This window comes from Osmerus eperlanus, chromosome 1 (genome assembly GCF_963692335.1).
Source record: "Osmerus eperlanus chromosome 1, fOsmEpe2.1, whole genome shotgun sequence".
NCBI classification, from domain to species: Eukaryota; Metazoa; Chordata; class Actinopteri; order Osmeriformes; family Osmeridae; genus Osmerus; species Osmerus eperlanus.
Window position 1 is genome coordinate 10,224,015 of NC_085018.1, and position 15,810 is coordinate 10,239,824.

Genomic DNA, 15,810 nt, shown 5'->3' on the forward strand with positions numbered 1-15,810 from the left:
GGTGTCTATCGCCATCAGCTGAGAGGGAACTTTCTGATAGTTTGAACACAAAAAAGAATGGAATTAGCGATGTATCGTGAATTGTGTTTGTTATCCGGCAACTAGTTGTCCAAGGGCTCCTTAAACACTTACCATAATCTGTATCATCGTTTGTCTTCGCTGAGGAGGCAGACTTTCTTTTCATAGACACACAACAAGTCAGAAGGGAGAATAGGTGAAGAAATCTTGTAAGTGACTCTCCACTTCTCTTTTTTTTAACTTTTTCTTTTTGAGGTCTCTTCGTAGAGACCCCTGGGTCACTTTGGGCCTGACCCATTAAGCCAATAAATTGTTTTGATCTCAAATGTAAATAATCAAATAACTATTGCTATCTGTAATGAGAAACTAACTCTGCTATTTCATGATCTAACTGAAAACTCTGAAACTTCGACTTAAAGCTCAAGTTGTAGATGACATCATAATTGCAAGGCTCATTGTGACATAATGTCCATCATGTGTGAAAAAAAAATCAAGTTGTTGTTTACAAATTAAACTAGTCCGCTTTCAAGTATTCCAATGTGATATCAAAGGAACATAATAAATTACAGTAACACATTACAGTTTTTCACAATTGTTAACACACGTTTCTCAAAACAATAACGGCTTTCTCAAAACTGCACACACAAAACTGAAAACCTCACACACAAAATGCTAAACCTGACACTCCTTTGCAAGATGACTCTTTGCCATCAAATCTCTTACCTGTTCACAAAATGCACTACCAAGCATTCACAGCACACAGTAGTGCAAAATTGAAAACACAATTCTAGAAATGGAACACACCGTACGAATGACTCTGGGGAATCAGCCATTTCAACTTTTGTAAAAAGTCTCAGTGTAGGCCTAATTTTTTCAAACATAAAACAGCACACATATGCGGCAAAAAAAGTTTTATTTCTGAACAGTACAGTACTGTCAACGGGCCTGCTCAACCCATTGCAGCACACAAAGTGATGTTCCCATCAAGGTTGTGAAAATTGTACCAAAGTTTTGCTTTTTGTGTGTTAACAATTGTGAAAAACTGTAATGAGGTGCTTCAACTAGAGTTAAAGCTGGTTTCTGAATGGATCTTGGAAAATAAGATGAAGTTGAATGTTTTAAAAACTAAATGCATGGTAATAGGTTCTAAATATTCTCTCAGGACAACTTAATAAACTTCAGCTTGCTCCGAACAGAGCGGCAAGACTAACACTTGACTGCTCTGTCAGGAGTAGTGTGGAGGATATGCATGCCAGGCTGTCATGGATGAGGGTGGATGAAAGACTGGCATGCAGTCTTATTCTGTTCTTAAATAATGTATATTTCTCACAGAAACCCGTCAGTTTGTCTCTACAGCTATCACGTGTAAATGAGATACATAGTATTAATACTCGACAGGCACTAAGTGGTCACTTTACTCTTCCTCTACCCAGAACCAATGCACTTAAGAAAACGGTAATAAACAGAGCTATTGCATACTGGAATGTGCTCCCCTCATATTTGACTCTAACAAGAAATACATGTGATTTCAAAAGGAAACTTAAGGCAGCAATAATCAGAAAGGAAATTAGAGTAGATTAGGTTATTATTTTAGGACAGACAACAATGATGTTTTAAGTCTGTTTTTGTTTGTTATTTTATTTTTACTGTAAATGTTGTTTTCTAAGTTTGTGTTTTTGTTCATCAACATTGATCATGTTGTACTGCATGTTATGATTTATATTGTAATGTTTTCTGCCTGAATCCCAGGAATAATAGTCTCCACTACGGTGTAGACTGGGGATCCTTAATAAACATAAACATAAACGGAGGCGTTGCCTCGACATACCAAGTGAGGCACTGTATCGACATACCAACTGAGGCGTTGCCTCGACATACCAACTGAGGCACTGTATCGACATACCAACTGAGGCTTTGCTCGACGTACCAACTGAGGCGTTTGCCTCGACATACCATGAGGCGTTGCCTCGACGGGCTCACATCCACACTCCATGCTCTTATGGTTCTTCCCTTTGGCACTTATTTTGGTTGTTCACAATATGTGCTTCATGTTTTGGCTACCCGCAATGTTTTTAGGGCTATCTTGTTGTTATTATCAGTGACCTATGCACTTTGTAAAGCTCTCTCTTGGAAGTCGCTTTAGATAAAAGCGTCTGCTAAATGAATAAATGTAAATGTAAGATGATAGCGTCCTCATGTGATCCACTGACGTGCGGTGATGTCAGTAAGAGGCTAGGCACTGAGTTATGAAAGCCAGATTACCTAATTTACTGTTAGGTAGGGTGACCAGATTTGAGTTTGTGAAAAACTCGAATCTCAAATCCAAAACTTGTAGTTTGTGAAAGACCCAGAGAAACACATATCCGACGAGGCAAAATCCCGGACAATTTTGGAATTTTTTAGCATTTTTTAGGTCTCAAAAAGAGGACATGTCCGGGTAAAAGAGGACGTCTGGTCACACTACTGTTAGGCTAATATGTAAAAAACAGTAAACGCAGTAAACAGTACAAGCAGTAGCCTACAGCCGCTGACTATTAGCACAGCCACATAGCCAATCTTTTATTCCATACCAGTCAGTTTGAAACGATCGAAAAAAATGTGTCCCTTTTGCTGCAGTAGTCCATTTAAGTCTGGCGTAGACCTCCCTCTTGCTGTTAACTCCTTTTTTGAATAAAATCGATCTTGGAGTAATTCCTCAACTCTGTGATATCGGCAGACACCGCTGCTGTCATTTTGACTTGAATTTCGCGGGGATTACGTTTACAATGTAGCTGGTGTAATGACGCCAGCTGCGCAAATGTCCAGTAATATCTCGATTTTAATTGGTCCATGTTTGATACGTAACGTAGGTGATTACTGGCATAACATATTTACGATATTTACGTGCAAAGGCACAGCAGAGTTGTGCTTTTCTACGTACATTGGAAGAATACAGTATCAGTTTTTCGCTTGTCGTCCGCAGTGAATGGCTGTTTATTCTACAATTTTTGTTGTATAAAGATTATGCAACTGCTACATTTGTCATCGTAACATCTAAACAATTGGAATAACACACATATTGCATATATAAATCGCAAGACTAAACTGTAAAAATATAAATACAAGTTTATTAAATAAAATGATTTAATAAACATTTTTACGTTTGGCAGTGCCTACCTTGCCTACCCAGACTGCACGACACTGATGTGATGCTTTAGGTATTGGCTGTTTTAGCGTTTCCACCAAACAACAGTGCCACCCTCAGGCTGACAGTAATATTTCAGTGAAGCTGACCTGGCTATGGAGCATTCATAAATAATGTATAACATTTTTTAATTTTAAGTATTTTAATTTGAATGTATCTTGTCACACTGTGAGAGAAACAGTTAGTGAAGCATGTAAAAAATATTTTGTAAACATTTATATTGTATTTTTGTTACTATGATTTATGGCATGTTTCAAGTGCACCTACGGAACGAGCTCCAACATAAGCCTGTGCTCTGGTATTTTCTTTTGGGTAACACGTGTGGGACTGAACTGTGAGCACTCTGCAAGGACTGAAAGGATAGTGTAATGTTCTCTTCTGTGCATGGTTTGAACAAAACAAGAACGTTTAATATTCTGATATTATTGTGATGTGATTGGTAGTACCATAAGTGATTTTTGAGTGAAAGGTGCATTTACAAATTTGGTAGTGAAGTAGGCCTACTTTTAAGAAGACTGATATTTATATTTGTTGTATTTCAATTATTTCCTTTTGTCATCATTCATGTGTTTCTAGAGAAATGTCATAGGTGATTTAAACTGATCGTAAAGTTTCTCTAGTGGAGGCTTGAAAATAATAGTACCGGTAACTGGATATTGCCATATTTACACTTCATTGGTAAGCGTTTATATATTTCAGCCAGCTCACAATTCAGCTGCTGGGAACCCAGGTTCTAGTTTATCTTCATATTGATTAAATGTCCCATATGGCTAAGAAAAGTGTTACACACACCTACAGCGACGTAAAGTATGTACAATCACATATTTACAAACATTCTCTCTCTCACACACACACACATACACACACATACAGTCATATTTACAAACTCGCGTGCACACACACAGTGACCACACAACACTCGTTCGCTGAGTCACTCACGCACACACACAGATGCATTCTTCTGTATGCAGACACACACACTCACACATGCACACTCAGTAAACAAAAACTGGGAGTCAGGTGGCTGAGCGGTTAGGGAATCGGGCTAGTAATCAGAAGGTTGCTGGTTCGATTCCCCGGCCGTGCCAAATGATGTTGTGTCCTTGGGCAAGGCACTTCACCTTACTTGCCTCGGGGGAATGTCCCTGTACTTACTGTAAGTTGCTCTGGATAAGAGCGTCTGCTAAATGACTAAATGTAAATGTAAACACATGTACTCGGTCACACGCTCCCTTACTCACAGCTAGTTTCCTGCTCCTTCCCCCAGATAAACATGTATCTCAAGATGGAAAAGAAGCCCAACAAGAAAGAAGAACTGAACATAGTGAACAATGTTCTGAAGCTCGCAACTAAACTCATGAAAGTAAGTAACCCTCAGCAATCGTCTTGTTAAAATATTAAGATGTATTCCGTTTGCAGACGGGTTTATCCATGCAATGTACAGAGGGGGATTTGAACCTGCAACCTATGGTCTAGTAGCAGTCACTACCACTGAGCTACTGTATCCCCATCCCCTGTATCACTGGTCTTCATCTTTCACCAGGGACTGACTCATTTGTTACAAAGTTAGTACTGTAACTACTGTAACTGTGTCATTTTCAATTAACTGATGCATGGTAGGTGTGATAGTTAAAGTGCATCCGGAAGGTTTTCAAGGCGCTTCACTTTTTCCACTTTACAGGTGTATTCCAAAATGGATTACATGTATTTTTTTCCTCAAAATTCTACACACAATACCCATAATATTAACGTGAAACAAGCTTTTTTTAAACGTTTGCAAATCTACAAAAAATTATTTAACATACTTTTTTCACTTTGTCAAAAACAAGTCAGAATTCAACTTAAGATCCAAAGAGCTTGTATTTTCTTAAATGTATTTTATGTCTGTGATTCCAATACGTTCCGTGCTTTATCATGTCTGCCCTCTCCCCCTCCATTCCCATCTCCCTCAACCCACCCTCCTAACCCCTCCCCTAACCCAATCCCCGCTCCCCTTACTCCCCTCCTCCCCCCAGGAGTTGGACATCCCCTTCCGGCTGCTGGGTCTGACGGTGAACCCCCTGGTGTACAACATCACCCGGGTGGTCATCCTGTCAGCCCTGTCCGCCGTGGTCAGCGACCTGCTGGGCTTCAATATCAGGGTGAGCTCCTCCCCCTTCCCTCCCCCCCACTGGTCTACAATTAGTGAGCATGTCGAATGTACAACCTCCAATGCAGGAGTTAGTCTAGAACTAGGTTGCAATGCTCCCCAGGAAACAGGCCCTAGCACCTCCCTGTAGAGCGCGTCAACATTCACCATACAGCGTTCTTCGAGAGGGAATCTTTGAGCTGGTGTTGTTCCTCTCTTTCTCGTCCGTTCCCCCAGCTGTGGAAGATCAAGCCTTGATGGGAACGTGCCAAACCAAACCACTGAGTGTTGGACACTGGAAAACTGGACCAGCCCCTGATGCCTGTCCAGACGGGGCCAGCCGACCTTTGACCTTTTGGCCTGTCTGTTCTGAGAGTGTGCGTACCTACTGACCCTCCACCCTTGCTTCTCAAGGTGCTCAATGTTGGATGTTGGGGGCAGTGAGTTTTTCAGTCATTAATTACCCAGACTGGGGCATCCCACCATAGTGTAATTTGTCACGCAATAGTTTCATAATAAACCGAAAATATTTGTACCCTTCTGGAAAATGTACATCAACCCTTGAAAAAGGACGGCTTGTCATCTCTGAATAATCTGATGATGATACCTGCACAGTTCTGGGGGTTTCATCAAAGACTGTATTCAACAAGTTTCTATATCCTTGTTTTTTAAAGTTCAGGGGGCACTTTGACTGAGGATTTCCAGAACATACTCTCTGTCAATGTGATATGAAAAACAATGAGAATGGGAACTGATTTTTTTCATATCTGGCCATTTTCCTCTTTCCAAGAATGAAGCAAAGCACTCAATGTTTTGGTGTCCACACTTTTGCACATATAGTTTAATCTGCCATCTTTCATTGAACAATTGAGTCCTCCATACACACTGTTGTTGCAGGCATTAAACAATCATAGACATCGCTGAGGTACCTAAAAGACACCATCAATTTGGAAAGATTCTATCGGTCTGATCTGAGTTCTTTACTTTGATAGATACTATCCACAAAAAGGCACAGATCAAGTGTTCTGCGTATGTTTTCTTCATGCAGACCACGATGGTATTGGCTGTAGACTCGTCTGTTCTGCTCTGGAGCTGTAGAATGTGAGACCTTGCTAGTCCAAGGAGGACAAAAGGAACTCCACCTGCATTTCTAGGTTCCCAAGGACTTCTCCAGACATAATCTCAGGACAGCCATATAGATGGTGCTCAAAATCAAAGATGGCGTCCATCCATGACTGCATCTGGCTCTGAGAACACATTGAGACATCCAAAACATTCAGTACTGTAAATCTACAAAGACACAGTGAACACTGTCCAGGTAGAGTGTGTGAAGGGGAGAGAAAGAAAGAGTGTGAGACAGAGAGAAAGAGACTGCACCTTGATTCTTAATAAAAAGTTCTCAGATCTCTGGCTCCAGCTCTGTCCTGGTGGTCTGATGGACAGAATGACCCCAAAGAGCAGATGGAGGAATCCATTGGGCCTCTGGAGTAGCAGTAGAGAGACATGAGAGATGAGACACAGTCAACATAACAATAGGACTACAGAATGGTGGGTTGGACCAGCCAATAAGATTACACTATTATGTTTGTGTCTCTTACTGGGGTAGCATGGACTGTCTTGCCCTCCAAAAGGCCGAGCAGGATCATTTCAAAGAACAAATCAAGGAAATTGATTTGGGTGATCTGAAATCAAACAAGTACATATTTTAAAGAACAGTGTGACACAAAATGACAAAAAGATCAAAAACCTACATCATAACCTCATTCATTGCTATGGAATGACTGGAATCTGATCTGCTGTCTGGCTACACCTACTCCTGATTGGCTAATTTCCTCCATCATAGCCTGTCTGTTTCCTGGCTCATTGATGAAGGAGACCAGGCGGTCATAGGCTTGCTGAAAGTCCCTCACATCCTCAAAACAGAAACGTAATAAAACTCACACCTCAAACTTCTTATTGAGTACAAAACACTAAGACTCATTGCCCTCTCTCTTTCTCTCGCGGTATTGTGAATTCTGTAGTTACCTGGTTATTGAGCTGAACCAGTAGACCAAGAACCATCCGCCCAGCATGGCTGATGTAGTTAAGGGAATTGTTGGTGTTGGTCAGATCCTGGAAAATATTGGAGAACCATCGGGACACTGTATCTACATGAAGTAAAATGTAGAGACTCATGACAAATACTGTTTCTCGTTACCTTAAAGGTATTGCGGAGGGCAGCCAGTTTACCCTCAAAATCTGTGGTCCCTTTGTAGGCAAAATAGCTTCTGTATCAAGAAAATGAAATACTCATTGATATCGTGAGATGTACTGAAGAAGCACTTTAGGTTTCATTCTGTACACAGGAGAGTAGCAGGACTATTTTCATCCAGTATTCCTATAGAACTTACTGCATCAGGGGCACCTCCACAATTGGTTCCTCCACAATGTCCTCCTCAATATCCTGCAACACAAAAGCAACATTTGTCTCAATCTCAAGGCACCTTTCACTCAGTGGCCAGTGGAGTCACTGGCAGAGGTACACGCCCATGTAAATGGAAAGACATTTTACCTGAGGAGTGTCGTCAAAGTGGGGAGAAGGAGCCGGGGGAGGAGGAGAGCCGTGAGGAGAGCGAGGTGGAGGAGGGTCACTGAAGGTGGACTCTGTGTTGGAGCGAGACCAGCTCGCCGTCCGTGTCTCACCTGCTGCCTCGGCGAAGCCCTCGAAAGTGGTCTTCACGTCCACCTCCTGTGGTTAGGAAACACAGAACATCTTTAGACGTTTAGTACACCGTTAAACAGTGACGACTCTCAACCGAACAAGACGTTTCGACAAGGATAGTGTCGTGCACCTGGCCATCCTCAAAGTACAAGAACTCCTTTCTTGTGTTGATGCAGTAGGACGTCACGTGACTCATCTCTCTATCGAGTAACTAGGGAGGACAAAGCAGAACTCATCAGTTTATTACTAACTGATATCAAATCTGTGTCAAGCTGTCAACACTGAAGCAGCGTTGATGTCCGCTTGTGAACATTAGGTGTTCGACTGACCTGCACCCCTGTGACCTCCTGTTTGATGGTAGACACAGCCACCAATCCCTGAAAAAGACACACAGGAATACATTCAGTTTCCTCCAGGAACCGTAGGATCAGCCAGATGCTCTGGTTGGTGGCCTGTTCAGTCCTCAGTATTCTCTCACCTCAGGGGTCAGAAAGTCAATGTGGAGCTGTCTCTTCCACCACAGCTGGGTCCGTTGGTCCATGACTACACTGATCTTCTGCTCAACCTCCTCCAGGGTCTGTAAAGAGAGGGTTCCCTTAATATAAATGCAACATGTTGGGGATTGAACTTCAGTCTCCTAATTGCTAAGCCAAACATACCAACAGACCGAAAAGACATCCTTTGTTCCAAGGTTGAGATTAGAGCTTGTAACTCGCAGACAGGGCTGACTCATTAAGTGCGTTTCCACACTACCACGTTACCGTTGTGTGTGTGTGTGTGTGTGTGTGTGTGTGTGTGTGTAGTGGTCAATACAGAATCAGAGAAGTCCACATGACAGAGTTGTCTGAATTACCTGCAGTCGACCAGTATTGCGCCTGGTGTTCGTGAAAACTGAGCCGTTCCAAGTATCCATGAGGGGTAGGTCCTCCTCAAAGAGTTCCTCCTTGTGGAACCTCTTAGATTTCTCCTCACTCAGGGAAGAGGCGTCCTTCTCCGGCTCAGGCAAGACAGGCTGCACAACAAGAGCCAAACAGTCACCCTAACTTGCAATTTAACACACTGTCCTTTGAAACAATCCTTTCAATCCTGTCTGTTTTGGTTTTCATTGTACTGCCGTGGCATACAAATAAGTGTAGATGCTAATAGTTTGGGCTTATCATTCAGTTTATTTCGATGTTACTAAGATTACCTGTCCTCTGGAAAGGGTCAAAGCCTCCAAAGTCATTTTCCCAGCTACGGTGAGGTACACTTTGGGAAACTGTTTGGGCCAAACAGGGGCCTTGAAGAAAGTCTGTGGCAGGGAAGATATTAAGTCAAGTACATCATCTTGGTTGAGGGTGACTTAATGATTTAAGCCAGTTTATTATTATTTTTAAATCTCCAGACAGTAAATAATGGACTAAGAATATGGAATGTGGAGTGAAATAGTTACCAGATTGTCCAGAGATATTAATATGCTCAGTACCAGCTTCCCAGCATGAGTCAGTTTGAGAACCGGCATGGGTGAAGGAGCCTTCATGGCAGAGAGAAAAGTTAGAGAATCTTAGGACTTGTATGGAAAATCGTTATTTGTGTCGAGTATATTATCAGTGTGTTACGATGACATAACTAGCTATTGCTATTTGCCCATGTTCTTAGTGATACGTCTATGCACCCTCTCAAACCGCTAACCCCAAACAGAGGAGACTTACAGGAAGCCACACTGGCCTGTAAAGGACCAGTGGTCCAGACAGAGGGCTGAACAGAGGGAGCAGCAGCTCCTCCTCAATGACCTGAGGAGGAAGAGGACAGTAGGTGGAGGAGGTTTTTAATGACAGTCCAGCATGAAACAAGCAAACAGTAATCATGTTGTCCCCCCGCCAGTGATGTACTGTAGTTCCACCCTTGGGTCAGTCAGTGACCAGACCGCCCCCTAGTGGATTAAAGTGCACATTACTGTGTGACAACCTGATGCACACATGGAGACCGATCCATACTGTCCTCCCGATTCCATTGTGATGGGGGATAAAGGAATTGGTATGAAAAAGCATCCATTAATGGTGAGATACAATCTAGTAGGTTGTGTTGTCTTACAGTGCTGGTTCTTCTGCATTGGCCATTCTCTGAAGAATTAAACCTTGATCTTGGTGAGTGGTCTGGAGTTTGGCCCTGGTCTGAAGATCTTTGCCTCGACTGAAAAGGTCAAAATGTTTAGGCCTTTGGGGGAATTATTTAAATCAAACAGGTATAAACTGTAACCAGAGATAGGATGTGATGTAGTAGGTTTTGTTGCTCAACTGTACAGTCTTTGTCCTTTCCTGTGGGGGACTGAGGGCTCTTTCTCCACTGCCCAAAGATCTGTTTCAGAGGCTTTAGTTTACGTTTGTTTGACTTGGCCTTCTTCGTGACTTTCTCTACCTTCATCAGACGGTGTCTATCGCCATCAGCTGAGAGGGAACTTTCTGATAGTTTGAACACAAAAAAGAATGGAATTAGCGATGTATCGTGAATTGTGTTTGTTATCCGGCAACTAGTTGTCCAAGGGCTCCTTAAACACTTACCATAATCTGTATCATCGTTTGTCTTCGCTGAGGAGGCAGACTTTCTTTTCATAGACACACAACAAGTCAGAAGGGAGAATAGGTGAAGAAATCTTGTAAGTGACTCTCCACTTCTCTTTTTTTTCACTTTTTCTTTTTGAGGTCTCTTCGTAGAGACCCCTGGGTCACTTTGGGCCTGACCCATTAAGCCAATAAATTGTTTTGATCTCAAATGTAAATAATCAAATAACTATTGCTATCTGTAATGAGAAACTAACTCTGCTATTTCATGATCTAACTGAAAACTCTGAAACTTCGACTTAAAGCTCAAGTTGTAGATGACATCATAATTGCAAGGCTCATTGTGACATAATGTCCATCATGTGTGAAAAAAAAATCAAGTTGTTGTTTACAAATTAAACTAGTCCGCTTTCAAGTATTCCAATGTGATATCAAAGGAACATAATAAATTACAGTAACACATTACAGTTTTTCACAATTGTTAACACACGTTTCTCAAAACAATAACGGCTTTCTCAAAACTGCACACACAAAACTGAAAACCTCACACACAAAATGCTAAACCTGACACTCCTTTGCAAGATGACTCTTTGCCATCAAATCTCTTACCTGTTCACAAAATGCACTACCAAGAATTCACAGCACACAGTAGTGCAAAATTGAAAACACAATTCTAGAAATGGAACACACCATACGAATGACTCTGGGGAATCAGCCATTTCAACTTTTGTAAAAAGTCTCAGTGTAGGCCTAATTTTTTCAAACATAAAACAGCACACATATGCGGCAAAAAAAGTTTTATTTCTGAACAGTACAGTACTGTCAACGGGCCTGCTCAACCCATTGCAGCACACAAAGTGATGTTCCCATCAAGGTTGTGAAAATTGTACCAAAGTTTTGCTTTTTGTGTGTTAACAATTGTGAAAAACTGTAATGAGGTGCTTCAACTAGAGTTAAAGCTGGTTTCTGAATGGATCTTGGAAAATAAGATGAAGTTGAATGTTTTAAAAACTAAATGCATGGTAATAGGTTCTAAATATTCTCTCAGGACAACTTAATAAACTTCAGCTTGCTCCGAACAGAGCGGCAAGACTAACACTTGACTGCTCTGTCAGGAGTAGTGTGGAGGATATGCATGCCAGGCTGTCATGGATGAGGGTGGATGAAAGACTGGCATGCAGTCTTATTCTGTTCTTAAATCATGTATATTTCTCACAGAAACCCGTCAGTTTGTCTCTACAGCTATCACATGTAAATGAGATACATAGTTTTAATACTCGACAGGCACTAAGTGGTCACTTTACTCTTCCTCTACCCAGAACCAATGCACTTAAGAAAACGGTAATAAACAGAGCTATTGCATACTGGAATGTGCTCCCCTCATATTTGACTCTAACAAGAAATACATGTGATTTCAAAAGGAAACTTAAGGCAGCAATAATCAGAAAGGAAATTAGAGTAGATTAGGTTATTATTTTAGGACAGACAACAATGATGTTTTAAGTCTGTTTTTGTTTGTTATTTTATTTTTACTGTAAATGTTGTTTTCTAAGTTTGTGTTTTTGTTCACCAACATTGATCATGTTGTACTGCATGTTATGATTTATATTGTAATGTTTTCTGCCTGAATCCCAGGAATAATAGTCTCCACTACGGTGTAGACTGGGGATCCTTAATAAACATAAACATAAACGGAGGCGTTGCCTCGACATACCAAGTGAGGCACTGTATCGACATACCAACTGAGGCGTTGCCTCGACATACCAACTGAGGCACTGTATCGACATACCAACTGAGGCTTTGCTCGACGTACCAACTGAGGCGTTTGCCTCGACATACCATGAGGCGTTGCCTCGACGGGCTCACATCCACATGCTCTTATGGTTCTTCCCTTTGGCACTTATTTTGGTTGTTCACAATATGTGCTTCATGTTTTGGCTACCCGCAATGTTTTTAGGGCTATCTTGTTGTTATTATCAGTGACCTATGCACTTTGTAAAGCTCTCTCTTGGAAGTCGCTTTAGATAAAAGCGTCTGCTAAATGAATAAATGTAAATGAAGATGATAGCGTCCTCATGTGATCCACTGACGTGCGGTGATGTCAGTAAGAGGCTAGGCACTGAGTTATGAAAGCCAGATTACCTAATTTACTGTTAGGTAGGGTGACCAGATTTGAGTTTGTGAAAAACTCGAATCTCAAATCCAAAACTTGTAGTTTGTGAAAGACCCAGAGAAACACATATCCGACGAGGCAAAATCCCGGACAATTTTGGAATTTTTTAGCATTTTTTTAGGTCTCAAAAAGAGGACATGTCCGGGTAAAAGAGGAAGTCCGGTCACACTACTGTTAGGCTAATATGTAAAAAACAGTAAACGCAGTAAACAGTACAAGCAGTAGCCTACAGCCGCTGACTATTAGCACAGCCACATAGCCAATCTTTTATTCCATACCAGTCAGTTTGAAACGATCGAAAAAAATGTGTCCCTTTTGCTGCAGTAGTCCATTTAAGTCTGGCGTAGACCTCCCTCTTGCTGTTAACTCCTTTTTTGAATAAAATCGATCTTGGAGTAATTCCTCAACTCTGTGATATCGGCAGACACCGCTGCTGTCATTTTGACTTGAATTTCGCGGGAATTACGTTTACAATGTAGCTGGTGTAATGACGCCAGCTGCGCAAATGTCCAGTAATATCTCGATTTTAATTGGTCCATGTTTGATACGTAACGTAGGTGATTACTGGCATAACATATTTACGTGCAAAGGCACAGCAGAGTTGTGCTTTTCTACGTACATTTGGAAGAATACAGTATCAGTTTTTCGCTTGTCGTCCGCAGTGAATGGCTGTTTATTCTACAATTTTTGTTGTATAAAGATTATGCAACTGCTACATTTGTCATCGTAACATCTAAACAATTGGAATAACACACATATTGCATATATAAATCGCAAGACTAAACTGTAAAAATATAAATACAAGTTTATTAAATAAAATGATTTAATAAACATTTTTACGTTTGGCAGTGCCTACCTTGCCTACCCAGACTGCACGACACTGATGTGATGCTTTAGGTATTGGCTGTTTTAGCGTTTCCACCAAACAACAGTGCCACCCTCAGGCTGACAGTAATATTTCAGTGAAGCTGACCTGGCTATGGAGCATTCATAAATAATGTATAACATTTTTTAATTTTAAGTATTTTAATTTGAATGTATCTTGTCACACTGTGAGAGAAACAGTTAGTGAAGCATGTAAAAAATATTTTGTAAACATTTATATTGTATTTTTGTTACTATGATTTATGGCATGTTTCAAGTGCACCTACGGAACGAGCTCCAACATAAGCCTGTGCTCTGGTATTTTCTTTTGGGTAACACGTGTGGGACTGAACTGTGAGCACTCTGCAAGGACTGAAAGGATAGTGTAATGTTCTCTTCTGTGCATGGTTTGAACAAAACAAGAACGTTTAATATTCTGATATTATTGTGATGTGATTGGTAGTACCATAAGTGATTTTTGAGTGAAAGGTGCATTTACAAATTTGGTAGTGAAGTAGGCCTACCTTTAAGAGGACTGATATTTATATTTGTTGTATTTCAATTATTTCCTTTTGTCATCATTCATGTGTTTCTAGAGAAATGTCATAGGTGATTTAAACTGATCGTAAAGTTTCTCTAGTGGAGGCTTGAAAATAATAGTACCGGTAACTGGATATTGCCATATTTACACTTCATTGGTAAGCGTTTATATATTTCAGCCAGCTCACAATTCAGCTGCTGGGAACCCAGGTTCTAGTTTATCTTTATATTGATTAAATGTCCCATATGGCTAAGAAAAGTGTTACACACACCTACAGCGACGTAAAGTATGTACAATCACATATTTACAAACATTCTCTCTCTCTCACACACACACATACACACACATACAGTCATATTTACAAACTTGCGTGCACACACACAGTGACCACACAACACTCGTTCGCTGAGTCACTCACGCACACACACAGATGCATTCTTCTGTATGCAGACACACACACTCACACATGCACACTCAGTAAACAAAAACTGGGAGTCAGGTGGCTGAGCGGTTAGGGAATCGGGCTAGTAATCAGAAGGTTGCTGGTTCGATTCCCCGGCCGTGCCAAATGATGTTGTGTCCTTGGGCAAGGCACTTCACCTTACTTGCCTCGGGGGAATGTCCCTGTACTTACTGTAAGTTGCTCTGGATAAGAGCGTCTGCTAAATGACTAAATGTAAATGTAAACACATGTACTCGGTCACACACGCTCCCTTACTCACAGCTAGTTTCCTGCTCCTTCCCCCAGATAAACATGTATCTCAAGATGGAAAAGAAGCCCAACAAGAAAGAAGAACTGAACATAGTGAACAATGTTCTGAAGCTCGCAACTAAACTCATGAACGTAAGTAACCCTCAGCAATCGTCTTGTTAAAATATTAAGATGTATTCCGTTTGCAGACGGGTTTATCCCTGCAATGTACAGAGGGGGATTTGAACCTGCAACCTATGGTCTAGTAGCAGTCACTACCACTGAGCTACTGTATCCCCATCCCCTGTATCACTGGTCTTCATCTTTCACCAGGGACTGACTCATTTGTTACAAAGTTAGTACTGTAACTACTGTAACTGTGTCATTTTCAATTAACTGATGCATGGTAGGTGTGATAGTTAAAGTGCATCCGGAAGGTTTTCAAGGCGCTTCACTTTTTCCACGTTACAGGTGTATTCCAAAATGGATTACATGTATTTTTTTCCTCAAAATTCTACACACAATACCCATAATATTAACGTGAAACAAGCTTTTTTTAAACGTTTGCAAATCTATAAAAAATTATTTAACATACTTTTTTCACTTTGTCAAAAACAAGTCAGAATTCAACTTAAGATCCAAAGAGCTTGTATTTTCTTAAATGTATTTTATGTCTGTGATTCCAATACGTTCCGTGCTTTATCATGTCTGCCCTCTCCCCCTCCATTCCCATCTCCCTCAACCCACCCTCCTAACCCCTCCCCTAACCCAATCCCCGCTCCCCTTACTCCCCTCCTCCCCCCAGGAGTTGGACATCCCCTTCCGGCTGCTGGGTCTGACGGTGAACCCCCTGGTGTACAACATCACCCGGGTGGTCATCCTGTCAGCCCTGTCCGCCGTGGTCAGCGACCTGCTGGGCTTCAATATCAGGGTGAGCTCCTCCCCCTTCCCTCCCCCCCACTGGTCTACA

General features: G+C 41.3%; 1 protein-coding gene across 1 annotated transcript; it reads left to right on the forward strand.

The window, feature by feature from the left end:
* The first annotated feature begins 4,484 nt into the window (after positions 1 to 4,484).
* LOC134024785 (protein PHTF1-like) lies at positions 4,485 to 5,724 on the forward strand. Its single transcript, XM_062467513.1, has 3 exons — positions 4,485 to 4,565; positions 5,218 to 5,343; positions 5,568 to 5,724. The coding sequence occupies exons 1-3, from the start codon at positions 4,488 to 4,490 to the stop codon at positions 5,586 to 5,588; spliced, it is 225 nt and encodes a 74-aa protein (XP_062323497.1). The 5' UTR covers positions 4,485 to 4,487; the 3' UTR covers positions 5,589 to 5,724.
* The last annotated feature ends 10,086 nt before the right edge of the window (positions 5,725 to 15,810 follow it).

Excerpts from the sequence above, each read along its gene's own strand:
- LOC134024785 (XM_062467513.1), top strand. The coding sequence starts at position 4,488 with ATGGAAAAGAAGCCCAACAAGAAAGAAGAACTGAACATAGTGAACAAT. Across the intron at positions 4,566-5,217 it reads TCGCAACTAAACTCATGAAA|GAGTTGGACATCCCCTTCCG; the intron begins GTAAGTAACCCT and ends TCCTCCCCCCAG. Across the intron at positions 5,344-5,567 it reads TGCTGGGCTTCAATATCAGG|CTGTGGAAGATCAAGCCTTG; the intron begins GTGAGCTCCTCC and ends CCGTTCCCCCAG.